This window comes from Cherax quadricarinatus, unplaced genomic scaffold (genome assembly GCF_038502225.1).
Source record: "Cherax quadricarinatus isolate ZL_2023a unplaced genomic scaffold, ASM3850222v1 Contig540, whole genome shotgun sequence".
Lineage (NCBI taxonomy): Eukaryota > Metazoa > Arthropoda > Malacostraca > Decapoda > Parastacidae > Cherax > Cherax quadricarinatus.
In genome coordinates this window covers 68421-94360 of record NW_027195566.1, presented here as the reverse complement: position 1 = coordinate 94360, position 25940 = coordinate 68421, and the positions used below count along the sequence as shown (strand labels likewise).

General features: G+C 44.7%; 1 protein-coding gene across 1 annotated transcript; it reads left to right on the top strand.

Moving 5' to 3' along the window:
• Positions 1–488: 488 nt before the first annotated feature.
• On the top strand, positions 489–19477 carry LOC128705695 (lipase member I). Its single transcript, XM_070080502.1, has 5 exons — positions 489–674; positions 5243–5340; positions 6996–7187; positions 14526–14694; positions 19285–19477. The coding sequence occupies exons 1-5, from the start codon at positions 574–576 to the stop codon at positions 19346–19348; spliced, it is 624 nt and encodes a 207-aa protein (XP_069936603.1). The 5' UTR covers positions 489–573; the 3' UTR covers positions 19349–19477.
• Positions 19478–25940: the final 6463 nt, after the last annotated feature.

Genomic DNA, 25940 nt, shown 5'->3' with positions numbered 1-25940 from the left:
TCTTTCTATAATTTTCTCTTATATGTTTAAAGTTATATTTTTTTATTTACGTTAATGTAAAAATTAATAATTTTTTACCAAAAGCACCTTAGAAAACTTACCTATCCTTTTTATAATAAGCGCTATTTAATTTAGCCTAAGCCAACTATATATATATATATATATATATATATATATATATATATATATATATATATATATATATATATATATATATATATATATATATATATATATATATATATAATATATGTGTGTGTGTGTGTGTAGTTTTTATATATATTATCTCGTGTTAATATCTAATATAAAGTTTAAACTTTAGTCTTACATTATCTATAAGTTACAATTAACCTCTTCAACTTGTCTTCTAAACAAACAAGTTTTAAATTAAGGACTTATCATAATTATTAATATATACAACCCGCATAAATTTTAAAACAGTATATATCATTGTACATACGTGGCTTCCTAATCATATCTGAGGATTTGTTTTTCCTTGTGTGTTTGACTACGTCAGCACTGCTGGTAGATGGCGCAGAGGAGACAGTAGTGGTAGTGGTGGACTACTGGGATATGCTGAGCCTGATATACTCTCACATGAGACAGAATGCTCGTCTGGTAGCCACACTGGTGGCTGCCATCATTGACAACCTCGTCACTCATAACAACATGAAGTGAGTTCCTCTCGCTCTTTAAAGAGACACCTAAGTCCCCCCGTCTTCTAATGACATGTTCATTTTTTTCCGCTATAATCTACCTTGTCCATAATTACTATCGTATTTGCTTTGTTTCGTAAGGTGAAGTCCAGGATCTTTCCTTAATTCATGGTATAACTTAACAAATATTTGAGGATAATTGTGTTGCAGAGCTCACAAGGTAGATTATATACACTCATATGCAAAATAATCACGGGGGAACTGAATGATAACTCTAGACCTTTCACAACCAACTCATCAGTAGCTTGCAATGTTGCAGACATAGAGCAGGAACTCCAGGAAGATCCGTTCGTGTGATTGCCTCTTCAAATCACATGAATAGACTTTTCTGGTTTTCCTGCTCTATTTCTGCAACAGTGCAAGTTCCTGATGACGTGTTGATGGCAATACGAAAGGCCTAGAGCTATCATTCGAGTCCCCCTGTAGTTATTTTACATCTTATCTCGCTTGTTCGTGCTTATTGCATAATTCACTCGATATGTAATTTTTTTGTTTTGGTTTCAATTTTTTTTTTGCTTATAATAAATCTCTCAGACTGCTGCATGAGTAAATTACATAAATTATTTTGGAATTAAGAATAACGGTCCCTTTGTACCATTATAATTATGGGAAAATGGAAATCATGGGAGCCCCTCACATCAAGGTTTCTGGGGACAACAGTCATATTTCTGTACCACTGGAGTCCCTTGTGTAGTGTCAAGCAGGGTAGTCCCTAGGTAGTCCCTAGGTAGTCCCTAGGTAGTCAGCAGGCTCGAGACCACTTACAGAAGACTCCGGTTTTTTTCATAACTATAATTTTTAAAGGGGGTGGAGGGGTAAGCCAGCGGAAGGCCACTTTCAGATGACCACCAAAAGATCCAGCTGTGGGTCATTATATGACTAGAACCCCGAGTCAGGAAACCCTTGTCCTGTTTCCTGCGAACCTATCTACCTATTGTTATAGATAGTTGGCACTTGGCTTACAGTTACCGTAGCACACAACAGTTAATTTCAGTACTGGACCCAACTAAATTCCATCTGTTGGACGTTGTAGGTATTAAAAAAGGCGTTCAAGCCAGCATTCAAATCCTCTCCTCACATGTGCAAGAGTCAGGTAACTTTATTCTGAAACGTTTCGCCTACACAATAGGCTTCTTCAGTCGAGTACAGAATAGGCAGCAGAAGCAGTTGAGATGTAAAGACGATGTAATCAGTCCATCACCCTTGTAGACGTAGTTTTGAGGTGGTCAGTCCCTCACCCTGGAGAAGAGTTTTACTCCATAGTCTTATATCCTTCCTGAATCTGAATTTTTCCAACTTAAAACCATTGCTGCGAATCCTGTCTTGGCTAGTTATTTTTTTTTTTTTACACAGGGTTTGACAAGGTTAAGGATCCCTAGCTTTATTGACAGCTATATTACAGGTTAAGGATTCCTAACTTTATTGCCAAGCTAAGAGCTGTTACCTACATCAGCTCATTTGAAAGCATTTTTATTGTTATGAGACATACAAGTACGGGACAGGATGAAGTTGGAGCCATCTGTGGGCCAGCATTTTCATTTGATCAACTGACTTTATCTCGTTGACATCATTATGCTGTACGAATGTGTTCCATACTCGAGTCATCCTGGGTATGTATGATCTCAGATGGAGTGATGTTCTGGAGAAGGGTACAGCCAGAGTGAAGTTGCTGCTTTCTGCCCGTCTTGTGGCATAAAAGCTTGTTTCACGCTGTCCTCGAAGTGGATCCAAATGTGGTATTTTGACAATATTGGCCTTGTACATAACAGTAAGGCCACCCACATCCCTCCTATGTTGAAGGCTCTGCTGAAATGACAGATCTATCCAGGATGGGTCCAGGCGAGAGATGAGACGTCTTGCTCTGTTCTCTACTCTGTCAAGCAGTCGCAGATGAGAGGGGGGGGGGCAGGCAAACCAAGAAAGTGGAGCATACTCAAGGTGTGAGCGTACTTGTGCCTCGTACAGGATCTTGCAACCCCTACTGTCAAGCAGATGCGAGATACGGCGAAGTGCTGTAAGCTTCCTGGCTGCCTTGTTTGCAAGATTTACAACATGGTTCTTCATGGTTAGTTTGGAGTCAAATTTCACCCCAAGGATATCAACTTCTTCTCCAGGTGCCAACATCGTCCCATTCATCCTTACTACTGCACCAGCATTACCATCATGGTGCCTAGAGACGATCATCATTTGCGTTTTCTCAGGTGCAAATGTTACTTGCCATCTATTTCCCCAAGCTGATATAGCTCTCAGCTGGTGATTGATGTAGCTTAGAGCAGCTGGCATTTCTTCTCTTGGATAAGTGAATGTCAGTGTACAGTCGTCTGCATATGCATGTGATTCTGGGATGAGATGAAGAAGGTCGTTGAAGTAGACATTCCATAACAGTGGACCCAGCACGCTTCCTTGTGGAACGCTTGCCCCAGTAGGATGCTTTGCTGATTCCGTTCCATTGAGGACTACACTTAGAGATCTACCATGAAGGTAATCACTGAGGAGACATAGCGTAGAGCCTGCAATTCCCAGTGGTTGAAGTTTTGCTAAGAGGCCCTGGTGCCACACCCGGTCGAAAGCGCCAGCAATGTCCAGTGCTACCACACAGCTGACTTTGGATTCATCCAGTGACTGGTGCCACTTAGTGGAGAGGTTTAACAACAGATCAGCAGCAGAGTAACCTTTCCTGAAGCCATATTGACGATAACAAAATAGTGAGTGGTAGTCAAAAAAATCTGTCATTTGTCTTGAGATTATTGTCTCAAGGATCTTACCAGTGATTGACAGGAGTGACACTGGTCTGTAGTTGCTGATTTCTGCTCTGCTCTTCTTTTTGTGAACAGGGACTACATTTGCCTCTTTCCATGGAGAGGGCCATTTACACTGCACTAGGCAGTGCTGAAAGATGCGAGTTAGAGGTGCTGCTAGCTGGTCTGCACATCTTCTCAACAATCTTGGGCTCAACTTGTCTGGGCCCACAGCCTTTTCTTGGTCAAGTGATTTAAGAAGGAAATGCACCTCCTCCTGCCTTATTGTCACCACTGACAGTTTTGACACAGTTCTTGCAGCTAGCCAAGGAGGGTCCCTTGCTGAATCAGGAACTTGCATTTTGGTAGCAAAGTGTTCAGCAAAGAGGTCCGCCTTCTCTTGACTACTAGTAGAGGTGGTCCCATCCTGTCGATTTAGAGGTGGAATAAGTTCATCAGGCAGATAACCTTGTCTGTCCTTGACCAGGGACCACCAGGTTTTGGAGCCTACCCTACCTGAAGCTAACTTTCTTTTAGTGTCCACCTCCCATTTAGCAATGGCCCACTTTTGAACATCACCCATATGCCTACAGGCTTGCATGTGCAAGTTCCTGTTATAGGTGGTAGGATGTCTCTTATACCTTCGCCATGCTTTGTACTTAGCAGTAGCAGCCTCTCTACAACGAAAGCCAAACCAAGGCTGATCTGTAGGCTTTGTCACATATTGCCGGTGAGGAATGTGTTCTTGTTGCAGATTAAGGATGTGTCCAGTGAAGGCTTTCACTTGGTTGTCAACATCCCCCTGGAGAAGAGCATTCCAGTCGGTGGTGGCGAGCTCAGAGCAAAGGGCTGGCCAATTACCTCTTTCCCATAGCCAGGTTGTGCGTGTGGACTCCTCACCTCGTTCTGTTGGGATCTTAAGTGTGGTAAAAACAGCCTTGTGGTCAGACGATCCAACGTAGCCGAGGGGTTAACAAGTGACTATGCCTTCTGCCAGATCACTCACTACTGGGTCAAGGGAGGAGCCAGAGATATGAGTAGGGAAATCAACAAAGTTTCTCATGTCAAACACTGCAAGAAGGTCATCAAAGTCCCTCTAGCACGCTATTTACATCCCCTTTATTTATTCCTGTTTTCCATTTATACACCTCGATCACATCCTCCCTAATTCTACGCCTTTCGAAAGAGTGCAGATTCAGGGCCCTCAGTCTATCCTCATAGCGAAGATTTCTGATACATGGGATCAACTTTGTCATCCTCCTTTGTACGTTTTCCAGAGCATTTATATCCATTCTGTAATACGTTGACCAGAACTGAGCAGCATAGTCTAAATGAGGCCTAACCAAGGATATATAGAGTTGAAGAACAAACTGAGGACTTCTATTATTTATGCTTCTTGATATGAAGCCAAGGATTCTGTTCGCATTATTGGACTGAAGAAGTCATTGGCTGGCGAAACGTTCATCAGTAAAGGCTACCAAATGTTGCACAGTTGGTTGGCCTACACTCGTAAAATTTCTCTCTCCTAAACCATACCACGGGCGGGGATAGAACCCGCGGGTTCTATCCCCGCCCGTGGTATGGTTTGTTTGCAATCGTGCCATTACGATTTCGTGAGTCAGTTCTCTCTCCTTGTCTCCGCGAAATGTTTGTTTTAATCGTGTCATGAAATGTACACAAGTAACCTTTTCAACAGTGTGTCCTTATTAGCTGGTTAATATAGGTTAATGTTAGGGTTAATATTGAAGGTTAATGTTATGGTTAATATGGTAGGTTAATATTCTCCAGGTTGAACCAGACGCACCTCATAGGGTTCAGTCTTGGTGGTCGTATTTCTGGAATGGTGGGAGCACGGATCACCACAGGTCAGCTGGCATCCATCACAGGTAACTTGACCACAATCACAGGTAACTTGACAACAATCACAGGTAACTTGACCACCATCACAGGTAACTTGACCACAATCACAGGTAACTTGACCACAATCACAGGTAACTTGACCACAATCACAGGTAACTTGACCACAATCACAGGTAACTTGACCACAATCACAGGTAACTTGACCACAATCACAGGTAACTTGACCACAATCACAGGTAACTTGACCACCATCACAGGCAACTTGACCACCATCACAGGTAACTTGACCACAATCACAGGTAACTTGACCACCATCACAGGCAACTTGACCACAATCACAGGTAACTTGACCACAATCACAGGTAACTTGACCACAATCACAGGTAACTTGACCACCATCACAAATAACTTGACCACAGTCACAGGTAACTTGACCTTTCTCAATGACATCTCTGCCAAGCCAACAGAAATCAGTCTCCGTTCTACAGCTGTCTCTCTCCTCTCTTGCTTGACACTGCTGCCATAATTCCAGGTGTGGCACTTATGTTGCCACAGCAGAAGTGTTGCCAAATAAGAGGTTTGAGAAGTTGTCACAATGGTTAACAGGCTGCTGCAGGTGTACCAATAAAACTGGTACACCTGCTTGTACCAATATCATTGGTACACTGCCCAGAGAATTACGTGGATGTTGATAATGGTATAAAATACCACAATTTTTGATGATTAGACACATGTACAACAGTTGGGCATCTTTATTGTTGAAACGTTTCGCCTACACAGTAGTCTTCTTCAGTCAAATACAGAGGCAGCAGGTGTAGTAGTGAAACGAAAATGATGTAATCAGTCCAGGCTGAGGGACTGACCACCTCAAATCCTATTTCTCCACTACTTCATCTGCAGCCTCTGAATTTGACTGAAGAAGCCTACTGAGTAAGCGAAACATTTCAACAAGATACCTAACTGTTGTGGGTAGTGGGGAAATTCATACGACCTAATACAACCCATTAATACACAGGTGCTAAGTAGACGGCATGCACTGTACGTCATACCCTGGGTAAGACAGTCAAATATTACGTAGTGTATACATCACGTACTCTCCACATGATTATTCAACACTATAAATAAGGTGGTAGGATTCTTAATATTCGCGTAGTATCACTACTTCCTGCATCTCAACTTACTGTCCTTGATGGTGTACGTGTTTGTTATCTCCGGTACTTCGTAAGTCTGTGTCTGAGGTGGCTGTCAACACGCCTGTTTGTTGCATCAGTATTTGTGTGTCTGTGTACTCACCTAGTACTCGCCTAGTTGTGGTTGCAGGGGTCGAGTCTAAGCTCCTGGCCCCGCCTCTTTACTGGCTGCTACTCACTCTACCCGCTCCGTGAGCTATATCATACCTCTCCTTAAAGCTATGTTTAGATCCTGCCTCCACTACATCACTTCCCAGACTATTCCACTTCCTGACTACTCTATGACTGAAGAAATACTTTCTGACATCTCTGTGTGTGTGTGTGTGTGTGTATGTGTGTGTGGGGTGGGGTGCGCGTGAGTGTCACTATAGACACAGGCGTGACAGCAGTCTGTCTCTGGTGGCAGCCGTCATGTGTATAGTGACAGACGTCATGTCTGGTGACAGCAATATATTTCATAACCTGCCATCACGTCACTTCAATATTTACAGGTATAGATGCGTCGTATCCCTGGGTGCCACCTGAATCTGACGAGGAGTTCTTGGAAGCCAGTGACGCAAGTCTGGTAGTCAACCTGCGTACTTCCCCAGTTGGATCACATTCACCTCCAGGTCACATAGATTTCTATCCTAATGGAGGCCTAACACAACCGGGATGTCAAGACTGGTACACCCCTTACCTAGGTATGTTACCTTCTTTACCATCTTAGGGTGTCCTGTAGCTCGGTCGCCAGCGCACTCAGCTCACACACTGAGGTACGGAGTTGGAATCCCCGGTACGGCTGGAAAACATTAGGGAGATGTTACGATAAGACACCTGATGTCCCTGGTCACTTATCGGGATCAAATGGGTACCAAACTGTTAGTGGACTGGTGTGGGTCGCATCCTGGGACAAAACTGACGTAATTTGCGGGAAATGCTCAGCATAACAAGGGACTTTACTTTCTATATAGTAGTATATCACTGATGTCAGCTATGGTCTGTATACCTTGTACATGTACTGGTAGTAATATATATTATTATCTCGAAGCCTGCGTTCATCTATGTTTGTAACAAGGTGCCTGTAACAAGGTGCCTGTAACAAGGTGCCTGTAACAAGGTGCCTGTAACAAGGTGCCTGTAACAAGGTGCCTGTAACAAGGTGCCTGTAACAAGGTGCCTGTAACAAGGTGCCTGTAACAAGGTGCCTGTAAAAAGGTGCCTGTAACAAGGTGTAACAAGGTCCTGTAACAAGGTCCTGTAACAAGGTCCTGTAACAAGGTGCTGTAACAAGGTCCTGTAACAAGGTCCTGTAACAAGGTGCCTGTAACAAGGTCCTGTAACAAGGTGCCTGTAACAAGGTGCCTGTAACAAACAAGGTGCCTGTAACAAGGTGCTGTAACAAGGTGCCTGTAACAAGGTGCCTGTAACAAGGTCCTGTAACAAGGTGCCTGTAACAAGGTGCCTGTAACAAGGTCCTGTAACAAGGTGCCTGTAACAAGGTCCTGTAACAAGGTGCCTGTAACAAGGTGCCTGTAACAAGGTGCCTGTAACAAGGTCCTGTAACAAGGTGCCTGTAACAAGGTCCTGTAACAAGGTGCCTGTAACAAGGTGCCTGTAACAAGGTGCCTGTAAAAAGGTGCCTGTAACAAGGTCCTGTAACAAGGTCCTGTAACAAGGGTGTAACCTATAACAAGGTGCCTATAACAAGGTGTAACAAGGTCTGTAACAAGGTGTAACAAGGTCCTGAAACAAGGTGTCTGTAACAAGGTGCCTGTAACAAGGTGCCTGTAACAAGGTCCTGTAACAGTGTGCCTGTAACAAGGTCCTGTAACAAGGTGCCTGTAACAAGGTGCCTGTAACAAGGTGCCTGTAACAAGGTCCCTGTAACAAGGTGCCTGTAACAAGGTGCCTGTAACAAGGTCCTGTAACAAGGTGCCTGTAACAAGAGGCCTGTAACAAGGTGCCTGTAACAAGGTCCTGTAACAAGGTGCCTGTAACAAGGCGCCTGTAACAAGGTGCCTGTAACAAGATGCCTGTAACAAAGTGCCTGTAACAAGGTGCCTGTTTCAAGGTGCATGTAACAATGTGCCTGTAACAAGGTGCCTGTAACAAGGTTCTGTAACAAGGTGCCTATAACAAGGTGCCTGTAACCAGGTCCTGTAACAAGGTGCCTGTAACAAGGTTCCTGTAACAAGGTTCCTGTAACAAGGTGCCTGTAACAAGGTGCCTGTAACAAGGTGCCTGTAACAAGGTGCCTGTAACAAGGTCCTGTAACAAGGTGCCTGTAACAAGGTCCTGTAACAAGGTGCCTGTAACAAGGTGCCTGTAACAAGGTCCTGTAACAAGGTGCCTGTAACAAGGTGCCTGTAACAAGGTCCTGTAACAAGGTCCTGTAACAAGGTCCTGTAACAAGTGCCCGTAACAAGGTCCTGTAACAAGGTCCTGTAACAAGGTGCCTGTAACAAGGTCCTGTAACAAGGTCCTGTAACAAGGTTCTGTAACAAGGTGCCTGTAACAAGGTGCCTGTAACAAGGTGATTGTAACAAGGTGCCTGTAACAGGGTGCCTGTAACAAGGTCCTGTAACAAGGTGCCTGTAACAAGGTACCTGTAACAAGGTGCCTGTAACAAGGTACCTGTAACAAGGTGCCTGTAACAAGGTCCTGTAACAAGGTGCCTGTAACAAGGTCCTGTAACAAGGTCCTATAACAAGGTGCCTATAACAAGGTCCTGTAACAAGGTGCCTGTAACAAGGTGCCTGTAACAAGGTGCCTGTAACAAGGCGCCTGTAATAAGATCCTGTAACAAGGTGCCTGTAACAAGGTGCTTGTAACAAGGTCCTGTAACAAGGTGCCTGTAACAAGGTCCTGTAACAAGGTCCTGTAACAAGGTCCTGTAACAAGGTGCCTGTAACAAGGTGCCTGTAACAAGGTCCTGTAACAAGGTCCTGTAACAAGGTCCTATAACAAGGTGCCTATAACAAGGTCCTGTAACAAGGTGCCTGTAACAAGGTGCCTGTAACAAGGTGCCTGTAACAAGGCGCCTGTAATAAGATACTGTAACAAGGTGCCTGTAACAAGGTGCAAGGTGTAACAAGGTGCATGTGTAACAAGGTCCTGTAACAAGGTCCTGTAACAAGGTGCCTGTAACAAGTGCCTGTAACAAGGTGCCTGTAACAAGGTCCTGTAACAAGGTGCCTGTAACAAGGTATAACAAGGTGCCTGTAACAAGGTAACAAGGTGCCTGTAACAAGGTGCCTGTAACAAGGTGCCTGTAACAAGGTCAAGGTGCCTGTAACAAGGTGCCTGTAACAAGGTGCCTGTAACAAGGCGCCTGTAACAAGGTGCCTGTAACAAGGTGCAAGGTGCTGTAACAAGGTGTAACAAGGTCCTGTAACAAGGTCCTGTAACAAGGTCCTGTAACAAGGTAAACAAGGTGCCTATAACAAGGTCCCTGTAACAAGGTGCCTGTAACAAGGTGCCTGTAACAAGGTGCCTGTAACAAGGCGCCTGTAACAAGGTGCCTGTAAAGGTGCCTGTAACATGGTCCTGTAACAATGTGCCTGTAACCTGTAACAAGGTGCCTGTAACAAGGTGCTTGTAACAAGGTCCTGTAACAAGGGTGTAACAAGGTGCCTGTAACAAGGTGCTTGTAACAAGGTGCCTGTAACAAGGTGCCTGTAACAAGGTCCTGTAACAAGGTCCTGTAACAAGGTCCTGTAACAAGGTGCCTGTAACAAGAAGTCTTGTAACAAGGTCTGTAACAAGGTCCTGTTACAAGGTGCCTGTAACAAGGTGCCTGTAACAAGGTGCCTGTAACAAGGTGCCTGTAACAAGGTGCCTGTAACAAGGTGCCTGTAACAAGGTGCCAAGGTGCCTGTAACAAGGTGCCTGTAACAAGGTGCCTGTAACAAGGTGCCTGTAACAAGGTCCTGTAACAAAGTGCCTGTAACAAGGTGCCTGTAACAAGGTGCCTGTAACAAGGTGCCTGTAACAAGGTGCCTGTAACAAGGTGCCTGTAACAGGGTGCCTGTAGCAAGGTGCCTGTAACAAGGTCCTGTAACAAGGTCCTGTAACAAAGTTCTATAACAAGGTGCCTGTAACAAGGTGCCTGTAACAAGGTGCCTGTAAGAAGGTGCCTGCAACAAGGTCCTGTAACAAGGTGCCTGTAGCAAGGTGCCTGTAACAAGGTGCCTGTAACAAGGTCCTGTAACAAGGTGCCTGTAACAAGGTGCCTGTAACAAGGTGCCTGTAACAAGGTGCCTGTAACAAGGTGCCTGTAACAAGGTGCCTGTAACAAGGTGCCTGTAACAAGATGCCTGTAACAAGGTGCCTGTAACAAGGTGTAACCTGTAACAAGGTGCAAGGTGCTGTAACAAGGTGCCTGTAACAAGGTGCCTTTAACAAGGTGCCTGTAACAAGGTCCTGTAACAAGGTGCCTGTAACAAGGTGCCTGTAACAAGGTGCCTGTAACAAGGTGTAACAAGGTGCCTGTAACAAGGTGGTCCTGTAACCTGTAACAAGGTGCCTGTAACAAGGTGCCTGTAACAAGGTGCCTGTAACAAGGTGCCTGTAACAAGGTGCCTGTAACAAGGTGCCTGTAACAAGGCGCCTGTAACAAGGTGCCTGTAACAAGGTGCCTGTAACAAGGTCCTGTAACAAGGTGCCTGTAACAAGGTGCCTGTAACAACAAGGTGCCTGTCCAAGGTGCCTGTAACAAGGTCCTGTAACAAGGTGCAAGGTGCCTGTAACAAGGTGTAACAAGGTGCTGTAACAAGGTGCCTGTAACAAGGTGCCTGTAACAAGGTGCCTGTAACAAGGTGCCTGTAACAAGGTGCCTGTAACAAGGTGCCTGTAACAAAGTGCCTGTAACAAGGTGCCTGTAACAAGGTGCCTGTAACTGTAACAAGGTGCCTGTAACAAGGTGCCTGTAACAAGGTGCCTGTAACAAGGTGCCTGTAACCTGTAACAAGGTGCCTGTAACCTGTAACAAGGTACCTGTAACAAGGACCTGTAACAAGGTGCCTGTAACAAGGTGCCTGTAACAAGGTGCCTGTAACAAGGTGCCTGTAACAAGGTCCTGTAACAAGGTGCCTGTAACAAGGTGCCTGTAACAAGGTGCCTGTAACAAGGTCCTGTAACAAGGTGCCTGTAACAAGGTGCCTGTAACAAGGTGCCTGTAGTTTCTGACATGTGTTCATATGTATATTTTACTCTTGCCGTTATAATTATTGGTATAAATTTTTGTCTGATTCATCATTATATTTGGCTAATTATCTTCTCGTTTAAAGCTAAAATTATCTTAGGCAAAAAAATAGGTTTAATGGGTAATAATTTGGATTCGGGGAATGATAATTTGGATTCGGGGAATGATAATTTGGATTCGGTGAATGATAATTTGGATTCGGTTATGATAATTTGGATTCAGTGAATGATAATTTGGGAACAACAAATGAAAATTTCGGCTCAGCGAATGATAATTTGGATTCAACTAATGATAATCTCCATCTTCCCAGTCATGAAATAATGCGTCTGTGGTCACATTATTATTATAATCAAAGAGAAGCGCTAACCCACAAGGGCTATACAGCTCTGTGGTCACAGATTTGATTATTTATGGAGTAGGTTATATTTTAGTTTTCTCAGATATCTCGTCAGTCCAGGTTGACATCTAGCCAAGAAGAGGACCCCAGGAAGCAGTCGAAATATACAGACCAATCAACCTCCCGTGTGTATCTCAATATGGGTTATTACTGATAATAATAATAATAATAATAATAATAATAATAATAATAATAATAATAATAATAATAATATTTCTACCAGTACATGTACAAGGTATACAGACCATAGCTGACATCAATAACATACTACTATGTATATACAAAGTCACTTATGCTAAACATTTCCCGCAAATTAGGTCAGTGTCCCAGGATGCGACCCACACCAGTCCACTAACACCCAGGTAGCCATTTTACTGATGGGTTAACATAGACAACAGGTGTAAAGAAACACGACTGTTTCTACCCTGGCTGGGAATCGAACCCTGGCCGTGTGAAGCGAGAGCTGTAGCCACCAGGCCACCAGAGCCTCCAATTATTCGTTACACTTTAGTTATTCATCTAGTTCCAAGATAATTATCATTCACTGCTAACCAGTGTGTCAAACCCAACTAAGTTTTAGACTGCCTTTTGTGGGAAAAACAAGACTTCCTGGCTACACCTCTCAGTACTGTAGACAGTACCGACAAGATGAGGAATTAGACAAATGTGCAACAACTTTTTATCAATACAATGACAATGTGAAGAATTATGTAGAAAAGATGAGGTAATCGGTCCCTCAGTCTTGACGTTGAAGAGTACGTAGTCAGTCATGCTGGCTGAGGGACTGACCACCTCAAAACTACGTCTTTAAGGCTGATGGACTGATTACATCGTCTTCACATCTCTACTGCTCCTGTTAACTCTTCTGAACTCGACTGAAGAAGCCTGCTGTGTAGGCGAAACGTTTCGGAATAAAGATATCTAACTGTTACACATGTGTCTTACCCAGCAAGATTGTCATGTACAGTTCTGGAGATGCGCACGACAAGTGATGAACAATTTCTCAAGTTACTTCATATATTGATAATAATAATAATAATAATAATAATAATAATAATAATAATAATAATAATAATAATAATAATAATCTTTATTCCTACAAGTACATGATACAACTTATACATACCATAGCTAACATCAACGGCATGTTGTATATACAGAGCATTTCAGACACCTTTAGGTTAATTTTGCTCCCCCCGGATGCGACCCACACCAGTCGGTTAACATGCAGGTACCTACTTACTGCTATGTGAGCAGGGACAGGAGGTGTCTTAAGGAAATACGCCCCCAATGTTTCCACTCGTGCCAGGGATCGAACCACGGACCTCAGTGTGTGAGATGAATGAACTTGTAATCGAGTATTGGAATATTTGCTCTTAAGTGAAGTTCCTGATATAACCTTCAGCCAGAAAACTTTTTTGATATAAAACCTCTTCTCCCATCAAATAGCCCGGTGTTACATGGACTTGACTCACGAAATCGTGATGACACGGGTAGGGTTAGAACTCGCGGTTAGAGAGTCTCAAAACTCCAGACCGACGCGTTAGCCACTGGGCCTACAAGCTAGTTTTGAGACTGATCTCGGGTTGTAACCCCACACATGGTATGCTTATATGGACTTACCGCGAGGGAGGCCGGATAGACACTGGTGATGGCTTTGCAAACCATTGTATAAGCCTACCTAAGCTGCATATATTCCTAACATATAAATTAGATCAAACAACGAACCTAAATCAGGGGTCCCCAAACTCTTCAAGTCATCGACCCCTAATAATAATAATAATAATAATAATAATAATAATAATAATTTTATAAACAATAGGTAATATTTATATTATGAGAACTATAAGATTTAACCTAGACTTTTGTATTAAAACTGTTGATATTATTAATGGGAAGGATGCATCTGATGACCGTGAACAAGGACACTGATACTTGGTTTGTGACTGATGAGCATTAGCGGTAAGTCACCAGGTTCTTCCAGGTTCATTCTGTTCCTCTGCTTAGTTAGAATTACATTTGCATGGCTAAAAACAGCTTCAACAATGTACCAACTTGGGATAGAAAGTAAAAATGGCTCAATCACTGCAGAAAACCCGGGGTATTTAGCAACAGGTGAGGAAGTACGTTCAGTACGGGAAGCGAACAGGACTACTACATGTATGTATATACTTCTTGGGACAGGAGAGATGAGAGAGACAAGGGGATAGGCTGGAAGGTCACAACGCTAAGCACGTCCCCAGATATTTACTGACCCCTTTTCACCTGCAGTCATTTATCGACCCTTAGAGATCGATACTGACCACTTTGGGAAGCCTGTCTTGAATGGATAAATAATACAGTACCAGAGTTCTAATTAACTGGCCTATGTAACACTTTTGCACACAAGAAAATATGAAATTTTGCAGGTGCTCATTGTGTATGGTTTGTGTGTTACAGTAGAGCAAGTGTGCAATCATTACCGTGCTGTTGCACTGTTGATAGAAGCAGTGAGGCACGCCAGGGACGGGGTGTTTCCAGCGTGTGGTTGTCCAGACTGGAACACCTTCCAAGATAACACCTGTGATTGTCACATTGTTAATAACTTTGGCTTGTATCCGAATGCCAGGTAAGATAACTTAAAGTTTATAGTCATTTGATATATATAGTTTATCCTTTGGTCGTGTATAATAATAATAATAATAATAATAATAATATTTATTAATTCTGTTTATAGTTTAGACAATTGATTTTTGTTTATGATAGATTAGGTTTGGTTAACGCAAATACTTGTGTATATTTACCCAACAAGAAGTAAATTAGAAGAATGCAGCTATTTAATTTCACAATAAGGATAATTTAGACAAATATTCTGTTACAGTTACGGTAATCCAGAGTTACTGTTACTTGTGTCTTACAGTAACCTTTACCAGCCACAGTGTTGTGACTTGTTCCACCCATAGACAGGGATGTAAGCCACAGTGCCGTGTCTTCCTTTGCTGATGACACCCGAATTGCCGTGACAGTGTCCACCATTGAAAACACTGCAAGACTCAAAGTGGACATCAACCAAATCTTTAAACGGGCCGCAGAAAACTATACAAAGTTCAATGAAGAGAAATTTCAGTTACTCAGATATGGAAAACACGAGGAAATTAAAGCTGTATCAGGGTATACAACAAATTCTAACCACATGATTGAGCGAAAAGCTAATGTGAAGGACCTGGGAGTGATAATGTCAGAGGATCTCGCCTTCAAGAATCACAACAATGTATCTACCTCATCTGCTAAAAAAATGATAGGATGGATAGTGAGAACCTTCAAAACTAGGGACGCCAAGCCCATGATGATTCTCTTTAAATCGCCTATGCTCTCTAGGCTGGAATACTGCTGTACACTAACTGCCCCCTTCAAGGCTGGCGAAATTGCTGACCTGAAGAATGTACAGAGAACTTTCACGGCATACATGAGTACGATAAAGCACATAAATTACCGAGAACGGTTGAAATTCCTTGATTTGTATTCCCTGGAACGCTGTCAAGAAAGATACATGACAATATACACTTGGAAAATCTTAGAAGGATTAATACCAAATTTGCATACGAAAATCACTCCCTATGAAAGCAAAAGATTTGGCAGGAGATGCAACATCCTCCCAATGAAAAGCAGGGGCGTCACGAGTACACTGAGACAACACAATAAGTGTCAGGGGCCCAAAACTGTTCAATTGCCTCCCAGCATACATTAGGGGGATTACCAATAGACCCCTGAAGAAGACGCTGGACAGGCACCTAAAGTCAGTACCTGACTAGCCGGGCTGTGATTCATATGTCGGTTTACGTGCGGCCAGCAGTAACAGCCTGGTTAATCAGGCCCTGATCCACCACGAGGCCTGGTCTCAGACCGGGCAGCGGGGGCATTGAACCCCAAAACCCTCTCCAGGTATGCTCCAGCCCCACTACTGTGACTTGTTCCAGTCCCACTACTGTTTAATGGTTTGTTTGGTAGGCTGTAAGCGGGTGGTTAATGATAAACGTCTTCGGAGGCTTCTTACTTTATTGTTATGTCGTGGTGGGTACACAGGCTTGTGTGTTTGTGCCCATGGCCCGGGAGGGCCATGCCACGAGAGAGGACACTTCTTGACTGAGTGAAGAGTGACGCCAGAGAGAGCGTGGCAAGGGCAGACAGGCTGGCGTGCCCACCGAGAGGCCTGGCTACAGAGGGCAACACTTGAGTGGCGCGAAATATGAACTAAGCTGGCAGACAGCATGGGCTGTCTGTGCACACAGTGCAGGCTGTCTACACTACTGTGACTTGTTCCAGCCCCACTACTGTGACTTGTTCCAGCCCTCTATTGTGACTTGTTACAGTCCCACTACTGTGACTTGTTCCAGCCCTGCTAATGTGACTTGTTCCAGCCCCACTACTGTGACTTGTTCCAGTCCCACTACTGTGACTTGTTCCAGCCTCACTACTGTGACTTGTTCCAGCCCCACCACTGTAACTTGTTCCAGTCCCACTACTGTGACTTGTTCCAGCCCCATTACTGTGACTTGTTCCAGTCCCACTACTGTGACTTGTTCCAGCCCCATTACTGTGACTTGTTCCAGCCCCACTACTGTGACTTGTTCCAGCCCCACTACTGTGACTAGTTCCAGTCCCACTACTGTGACTTGTTCCAGCCCCATTACTGTGACTTGTTCCAGTCCCACTACTGTGACTTGTTCCAGCCCCACTACTGTGACTTGTTCCAGCCCCACTACTGTGACTTGTTCCAGCCCCACTACTGTGACTTGTTCCAGCCCCACTACTGTGACTTGTTCCAGCCCCACTACTGTGACTTGTTCCAGCCCCACTACTGTGAGTTGTTCCAGCCCCACTACTGTGACTTGTTCCAGCCCCACTACTGTGACTTGTTCCAGTCCCACTACTGTGACTTGTTCCAGCCCCACTACTGTGACTTGTTCCAGCCCCACTACTGTGACTTGTTCCAGTCCCACTAATGTGACTTGTTCCAGTCCCACTACTGTGACTTGTTCCAGTCCCACTACTGTGACTTGTTCCAGTCCCACTACTGTGACTTGTTTCAGCCCCACTACTGTGACTTGTTCTAGCCCCACTACTGTGACTTGTTCCAGCCCCACTACTGTGACTTGTTCCAGCCCCACTACTGTGACTTGTTCCAGCCCCATTACTGTGACTTGTTCAAGTCACACTACTGTGACTTGTTCCAGTCCCACTACTGTGACTTGTTCCAGCCCCACTACTGTGACTTGTTCCAGTCCCACTACTGTGACTTGTTCCAGCCCCACTGCTGTGACTTGTTCCAGTCCCACTACTGTGACTTGTTCCAGCCCCACTACTGTGACTTGTTCCAGCCCCACTACTGTGACTTGTTCCAGTCCCACTACTGTGACTTGTTCCAGTCCCACTACTGTGACTTGTTCCAGTCCCACTACTGTGACTTGTTCCAGTCCCACTACTGTGACTTGTTCCAGCCCCACTACTGTGACTTGTTCCAGCCCCACTACTGTGACTTGTTCCAGTCCCACTACTGTGACTTGTTCCAGTCCCACTACTGTGACTTGTTCCAGTCCCACTACTGTGACTTGTTCCAGCCCCACTACTGTGACTTGTTCCAGCCCCACTACTGTGACTTGTTCCAGCCCCACTACTGTGACTTGTTCCAGTCCCACTACTGTGACTTGTTCCAGTCCCACTACTGTGACTTGTTCCAGTCCCACTACTGTGACTTGTTCCAGCCCCACTACTGTGACTTGTTCCAGCCCCACTACTGTGACTTGTTCCAGCCCCACTACTGTGACTTGTTCCAGTCCCACTACTGTGGCTTGTTCCAGTCCCACTACTGTGGCTTATTCCAGTCCCACTACTGTGACTTGTTCCAGTCCCACTACTGTGACTTGTTCCAGTCCCACTACTGTGACTTGTTCCAGCCCCACTACTGTGACTTGTTCCAGTCCCACTACTGTGACTTGTTCCAGTCCCACTACTGTGACTTGTTCCAGTCCCACTACTGTGACTTGTTCCAGTCCCACTACTGTGACTTGTTCCAGCCCCACTACTGTGACTTGTTCCAGCCCCACTACTGACTTGTTCCAGTCCCACTACTGTGACTTGTTCCAGTCCCACTACTGTGACTTGTTCCAGTCCCACTACTGTGACTTGTTCCAGCCCCACTACTGTGACTTGTTCCAGCCCCACTACTGTGACTTGTTCCAGCCCCACTACTGTGACTTGTTCCAGCCCCACTACTGTGACTTGTTCCAGCCCCACTACTGTGACTTGTTCCAGCCCCACTACTGTGACTTGTTCCAGCCCCACTACTGTGACTTGTTCCAGCCCCACTACTGTGACTTGTTCCAGCCCCACTACTGTGACTTGTTCCAGCCCCACTACTGTGACTTGTTCCAGCCCCACTACTGTGACTTGTTCCAGCCCCACTACTGTGACTTGTTCCAGCCCCACTACTGTGACTTGTTCCAGCCCCACTACTGTGACTTGTTCCAGTCCCACTACTGTGACTTGTTCCAGTCCCACTACTGTGACTTGTTCTAGCCCCACTACTGTGACTTGTTCCAGCCCCACTACTGTGACTTGTTCCAGCCCCACTACTGTGACTTGTTCCAGTCCCACTACTGTGACTTGTTCTAGCCCCACTACTGTGACTTGTTCCAGCCCCACTACTGTGACTTGTTCCAGCCCCACTACTGTGACTTGTTCCAGCCCCACTACTGTGACTTGTTCCAGCCCCACTACTGTGACTTGTTCCAGCCCCACTACTGTGACTTGTTCCAGTCCCACTACTGTGACTTGTTCCAGTCCCACTACTGTGACTTGTTCCAGCCCCACTACTGTGACTTGTTCCAGCCCCACTACTGTGACTTGTTCCAGTCCCACTACTGTGACTTGTTCCAGCCCCACTACTGTGACTTGTTCCAGCCCCACTACTGTGACTTGTTCCAGTCCCACTACTGTGACTTGTTCCAGTCCCACTACTGTGACTTGTTCCAGTCCTACTACTGTGACTTGTTCCAGCCCCACTACTGTGACTTGTTCCAGCCCCACTACTGTGACTTGTTCCAGTCCTACTACTGTGACTTGTTCCAGTCACAGTACTGACCTGTATTTATCAAGTTATTTATCCATTACTAACACCATCATTAATAATCTTTTTAACCCCCCTAATTCTTTTTTCCAGCGCTCTGGGCAGGTTTTACTTCACCACAAATTCCGAAGCCCCGTTTTCAAGACCACTCGCTTGAGCGACCATCGCTTGAGCGACCATCGCTTGAGCGACCATTTCCTGAGCGACCATCACCTGAGCGACCATCGCCTGAGCGACCATCGCCTGAGAGACCAGAGACCATATATATATATATATATATATATATATATATATATATATATATATATATATATATATATATATATATATATATATATATATATATATATATCAAGGGTGGAGGAGGGGTTCGTCCCGCGGACGGTAGATCATGACTGTCAATTTAGAGACCACGGTTGGAACCCTCCTTCATCTTTCTCTTTGTTCATCCACCATAGTTCATTACATCTTAATTTGAGTTGATATTAACATTGTTGTTGACATTGTTATTGTTTTTGTTGGCAGTGTTAGTGTTGACATTGTTAATGTTAACAATTTTTAATAGTCACCCATTCAAAATTTTCTATTGTGTCTATGGTGATGTTTGTGTTAGTCTTATATACATTGCTGGCGGACTATTTTATGTATATTTTGTTTTTTAAATCTCGCAATCTAACATTTAATATTCGTGATGTAATCAGCAATATCGAAAACTTACTGAATTTGCATCAATAAAAATAATTTGAAATCTGTTATTTGTGTTTACTTATTAATCTACCTTCATCTCTCACTATTTTTGTACATTATATTCTAAACTTGAATGTTGCGAAGGTCCAGTTTATGTACACGTTAAGACTGGCACTACTCCAGTCCAGTTTATGTACACGTTAAGACTGGCACTACTCCAGTCCAGTTTATGTACACGTTAAGACTGGCACTACTACAGTCCAGTTTATGTACACGTTAAGACTGGCACTACTCCAGTCCAGTTTATGTACACGTTAAGACTGGCACTACGTCCTGGGAGACAGTAATGGTGAAGCTGGAGGTGCTGTCCTGGAGACAGTAAAGGTGAAGCTGGAGATTTTGTCCAGGTAGTCGGGAATTATACGCAGGAAGGAATGCATATAAATGGCCTCATGGGAGACAGGAGCCGTAGTGGGGAAACAAGTGTAGTCAAAGATAAAACCAATATTGCAAACTAGAAATACCACAGGAAATAGCAAACAAGAGGACTCCACTAGCAATAGTGAGGATATATTACCAAAAACAACTGGTGGGAGCTCCATTGTTGGTGCTAGGGAGGTTAGGAATAAGACAGGTAAACATGCACCAACAGGGAATACAGTCACAGAAACCCAAGGCAAACGGAAACCAAACCTGTGCACATACTATGCACTTGGTATCTGCAGACATGGGAAATCTGGAAAAACAGATGGGACGTGCAACTATGACCACCCTGGAAAATGCCATGCCCATATGACAACAGGAAAATGCAAACTCCCTTCCTGTAAGCTTTTTCACCCTGAAGTGTGTCCCTCTTCAGTACAGGAAAGACAGCGCTATAACTTAAATTGCCAGGCACACCATCTAAAGGGGACAAAAAGATACAAAACATCCAGGCCATGGGAAAACCTGGGTAGCCACAGCCACTCAAGAGGGAGAGGTTTTTTTTAGTGCCAGGAAGGAGAAAAAAACTGGCAGGAAATGGCAGAAATCGTACACCAAATCCAGTCATTCCTGGAGTGGAACCACAGTCGATGGCCTCCACTCCAAACCAACAGATACAGATACTAATGCCGGAAAAAAATATTCCCCCAGTACCAACAATATCACCAGTACGATGACATTCTTCTTTGCAAATATACAGGGTCTAAAGCCAGCAACAAACAACAAAATACCTTTCATCAGTGGACTGCTTGCAGAGGCAAAGGCAATGTTCGCGGCTTTCACTGAGACCCACATAAAGGATCACTTGGACAATGACATATGGATCCCAGGTTACAACCTATACAGATGTGACAGAGTGAACAGCCAAAAGGGAGGGGGGGTTGGCCTGTACATTGCAGAGTCACTTGTTTGCACAGAACTGCTTAATGCCTCAAATGATGTAGTGGAAGTTTTAGCAGTAAAGATCGAGAACCAAAACCTAGTCATTGTGGTAGTCTACAAGCCTCCGGATGCAACATCCCAGCAGTTCCAGGAACAGCTGTTAAAAATTGACCACTGTCTGGAAAACCTTCCAGCTCCTGCACCCAACATCTTGCTCCTGGGGGATTTCAACTAAAGGCACCTAAAATGGACGAATATAGCAAATAATATTGTTGCAGTAATAACACCAGGAGGCAGCTCTGATGAAAACTCACACTCACACGAGCTTTTAAATCTCTGCACAAAATTCAATTTAAACCAGCAAATAATAGAGCCTACTAGACTGGAGAATACACTAGACCTCATCTTCACTAACAATGATGATCTGATACGAAATGTCACCATATCAAATCACAACATAATTGAGGTTCAGACATGTATGCGCGGAGCCCCAGACCGACATAATGAGATTAGTCACGAGGGAGCATTCACCAAATTCAGCTTCAATAACAAAAACATAAAGTGGGACCAAGTAAACCAAGTCCTAACCGATATAAGCTGGGAAGATATACTAAGCAACACAGACCCCAACTTATGCCTAGAACAGATTAACTTGGTGGCACTCGATGTATGCACAAGGCTTATTCCTCTAAGAAAAAGGAGGAGTAGATGTAAAATAGAAAGAGACAGGCGCTCCCTTTACAGGCGACGGAAAAGAATAACAGAGGGGCTAAAAGAGGTCAGTATATCTGAAATGCGTAGGGAGACACTGGTCAGATAAATAGCAAGCATCGAACTTAAGCTAAAGGAATCTTATAGGAGTCAGGAATAGCGGGAAGAACTAAAAGCCATAAATGAAATCGAAAGAAACCCAAAGCATTTCTTCTCCTATGCCAAATCAAAGTCGAGAACAACGTCCAGTATTGGGCCCCTACTTAAACAAGATGGGTCCTACACAGATGACAGCAAGGAAATGAGTGAGCTTCTCAAGTCCCAATATGACTCAGTTTTTAGCAAGCCGCTAACCAAACTGAGAGTCGAAGATCAAAATGAATTTATGAGAGAGCCACGAAATTTGGTTAACACAAGCCTATCTGATATTATCCTGACGCCAAATGACTTCGAACAGGCGATAAATGACATGCCCATGCATTCTGCCCCAGGGCCAGACTCATGGAACTCCGTGTTCATCAAGAACTGCAAGAAACCCCTATCACGAGCCTTTACCATCCAATGGAGAGGGAGCATGGACACGGGGTCGCCCCACACAGTTACTAAAAACAACAGACATAGCCCCACCCCACAAAGGGGGCAGTAAAGCAACAGCAAAGAACTACAGACCGATAGCACTAACATCCCATATCATAAAAATCTTTGAAAGGGCCCTAAGAAGCAAGATCACCACCCATCTAGAAACCCATCAGTTACACAACCCAGGGCAACATGGGTTTAGAACAGGTCGCTCCTGTCTGTCTCAACTACTGGGTTACTACGACAAGGTCCTAGATGCACTAGAAGACAAAAAGAATGCAGATGTAATATATACAGACTTTGCAAAAGCCTTCGACAAGTGTGACCATGGCGTAATAGCGCACAAAATGCGTGCTAAAGGAATAACAGGAAAAGTTGGTAGATGGATCTATAATTTCCTCACTAACAGAACACAGAGAGTAGTAGTCAACAGAGTAAAGTCCGAGGCAGCTACGATGAAAAGCTCTGTTCCACAAGGCACAGTACTCGCTCCCATCTTGTTCCTCATCCTCATATCTCACATAGACAAGGATGTCAGCCACAGCATCGTGTCTTCCTTTGCATATGACACCCGAATCTGCATGACAGTGTCTTCCATTGCAGACACTGCAAGGCTCCAGGCGGACATCAACCAAATCTTTCAGTGGGCTGCAGAAAACAGTATGAAGTTCAACGATGAGAAATTTCAATTACTCAGATATGGTAAACACGAGGAAATTAAATCTTCATCAGAGTACAAAACAAATTCTGGCCACAAAATAGAGCGAAACACCAACGTCAAAGACCTGGGAGTGATCATGTCGGAGGATCTCACCTTCAAGGACCATAACATTGTATCAATAGCATCTGCTAGAAAAATGACAGGATGGATAATGAGAATCTTCAAAACTAGGGATGCCAAGCCCATGATGACACTCTTCAGGTCACTTGTTCTATCTAGGCTGGAGTATTGCTACGCACTAACGGCACCTTTCAAGCCAGGTGAAATTACTGACCTAGAAAATGTACAGAGAACCTTCACGGCGCGCATAACGGAGATAAAACACCTCAATTACTGGGAGCGCTTGAAGCTCCTGAACCTGTATTCCCTGGAACGCAGGCGGGAGAGATACACGATTATATACACCTGGAAAATCCTAGAGGGACTAGTACCGAACTTGCACACGAAAATCACTCACTACGAAAGCAAAAGACTTGGCAGACGATGCAACATTCCCCCAATGAAAAGCAGGGGTGTCACTAGCACGTTAAGAGACCATACAATAAGTGTCAGGGGCCCGAGACTGTTCAACTGCCTCCCAGCACACATAAGGGGGATTACCAACAGACCCCTGGCAGTCTTCAAGCTGGCACTGGACAAGCACCTAAAGTCGGTTCCTGACCAGCTAGGCTGTGGCTCGTACGTTGGTTTGCGTGCAGCCAGCATTAACAGCCTGGTTGATCAGGCTCTGATGCACCAGGAGGCCTGGTCACAGACCGGGCCGCGGGGGCGTTGACCCCCGGAACTCTCTCCAGGTAAACTCCAGTCCAGTTTGAAAAAAAAAAATCATACCTAATGACGCTAAAACATTCCTGCCAAGTACACTGAGCGCTACACGTTCACAAGGAGTCTCAAAATACGAAGGTGCTGACAATTATTTACTGATTTCGAATTATAAGTAGACACCCTACCTAATATAAATTATCCATAATGCGTAACAGTGAAGGGTGAATATATTAGCACCTCCACGTGCGCGCGCGCGCACACACACGCGCACACACACACACTATTGGTAAGTTTTAGAATTACTGGTATTACTACTGGTATTTATTAGCACACACACATACATACACACACACCCACACCCACACACACTCACACACACACACACACACACACACACACACACACACACACACACACACACACACACACACCTCGCATACTCCCTAACCCCCTCCGTCCCTCCCTCCCCACCCCTCTCTCTCTCTCCCTCCCTCTAGTTCTCTCTCTCTCTCTCTCCCTCTCTATCCATCTTTCCCCTCCCTCTCCTCTATCTCTCTCTCTTTCTTTCTATCTTCCTCTCCACCTCTCGCTCTCTCTATCTCTCTCCTCCTCACACATACCTTCCATTCATCTTCCCTTTCCTCCTGTCCCTCCCCCCTGGCTTCCCCTCACTTCCCTCCCTTCCCAGTCATCATCCCTAGTCTTCTCCCTATCATTCTCCCTCCCTCCCTTGTGTATATTCTCTCTCCCTCTCTCTCTATCCCTCTCTCTCTCACTCCCTCTCTCTCACACACAAGCTCCTTTCTGTGGTTAAAAAAAAGGGTAACCCAAGAGGGTGGAGACCCAGGGGTCTGGAGGCAGAACCCAGGAGAGAGGAACCTGGGAGTAAAGATTGGGAGTTAGAATTCACAAAAATGGAGGAAGAGTGGGGAAGGAAGCTAGCTGAGCTCGGCAGGGTAATGGAGGAGAGCATAGCTGAAGAGAGCAGGAAGTGGGAACTACAAGTCTTAGCAGCAGAAAATAAGATAAAGTGCTTAGAAGAGGAGCTAAAAAACCTGAAACAGAATAGAGAGACAAATAACACTACAGACATGACATCAGGAACTTCTATACCAGTCACAGACGAGGGGGCTGTAGGGATTCAGGAAAAGATGAATACAGGAAGACCAAATGAGAAGCCTGAAGACAAAGAAGGAGACATGATGTATGCAGAGACTAACAGTCAACTACAGTGGCAGGGAACAGCTGAGGAGGGAAGACAGTCCACTGAGCATAGGGGCTGCAGCAAGGGCAGGGGTTGAAGGCAGGAATGTTTTGATGGAAGGAACATAAGTACCTCAAAGGATGCAAAGAATACACAGTGGGAGGAGGAAAGAAACCAGAGGGAGAAGAAAGCAATCGAAGGTATCTTGAAAGCAATAGGTGAGGGAGACTTGACCCATGTGGCAATTTTCGGAGAATTGGGTGGTTTGCGGGTGAAATGAGACGGCCTGTCAAAGTAATCTTCAAGGCAGAATCAGCTTGTACCAGGGTCCTGCAGGAGAAAGCACGATTGAGGGACAAACCAGAGTACCGGAGAGTGTATCTAGATTGCGACAGAACACAGCAGGAAAGGACAATACTGAGAGAGAGGGTACAAAGACGAAAGGAGGAATGGGATGCATCGATGAAGACGAGCAGAACCCAGACTCAGGTGGAAGGACAAATATACCCTACATAGACACCTGCAGAAAGACTCCAACCACAACACCCCCAAAGCAACTGAATAATCTCAACCAAAACCCACACACTGTTCCTTCTTCCCCCACCCCCCATCACAAACCCCACCCCTCAGCAGCCCCCTATGGACACTCTGCCCCTACCCCCCACCACAACCCCCCATCCACACAGTGACAACCCCAATGCAGCTGAACAATCTCAA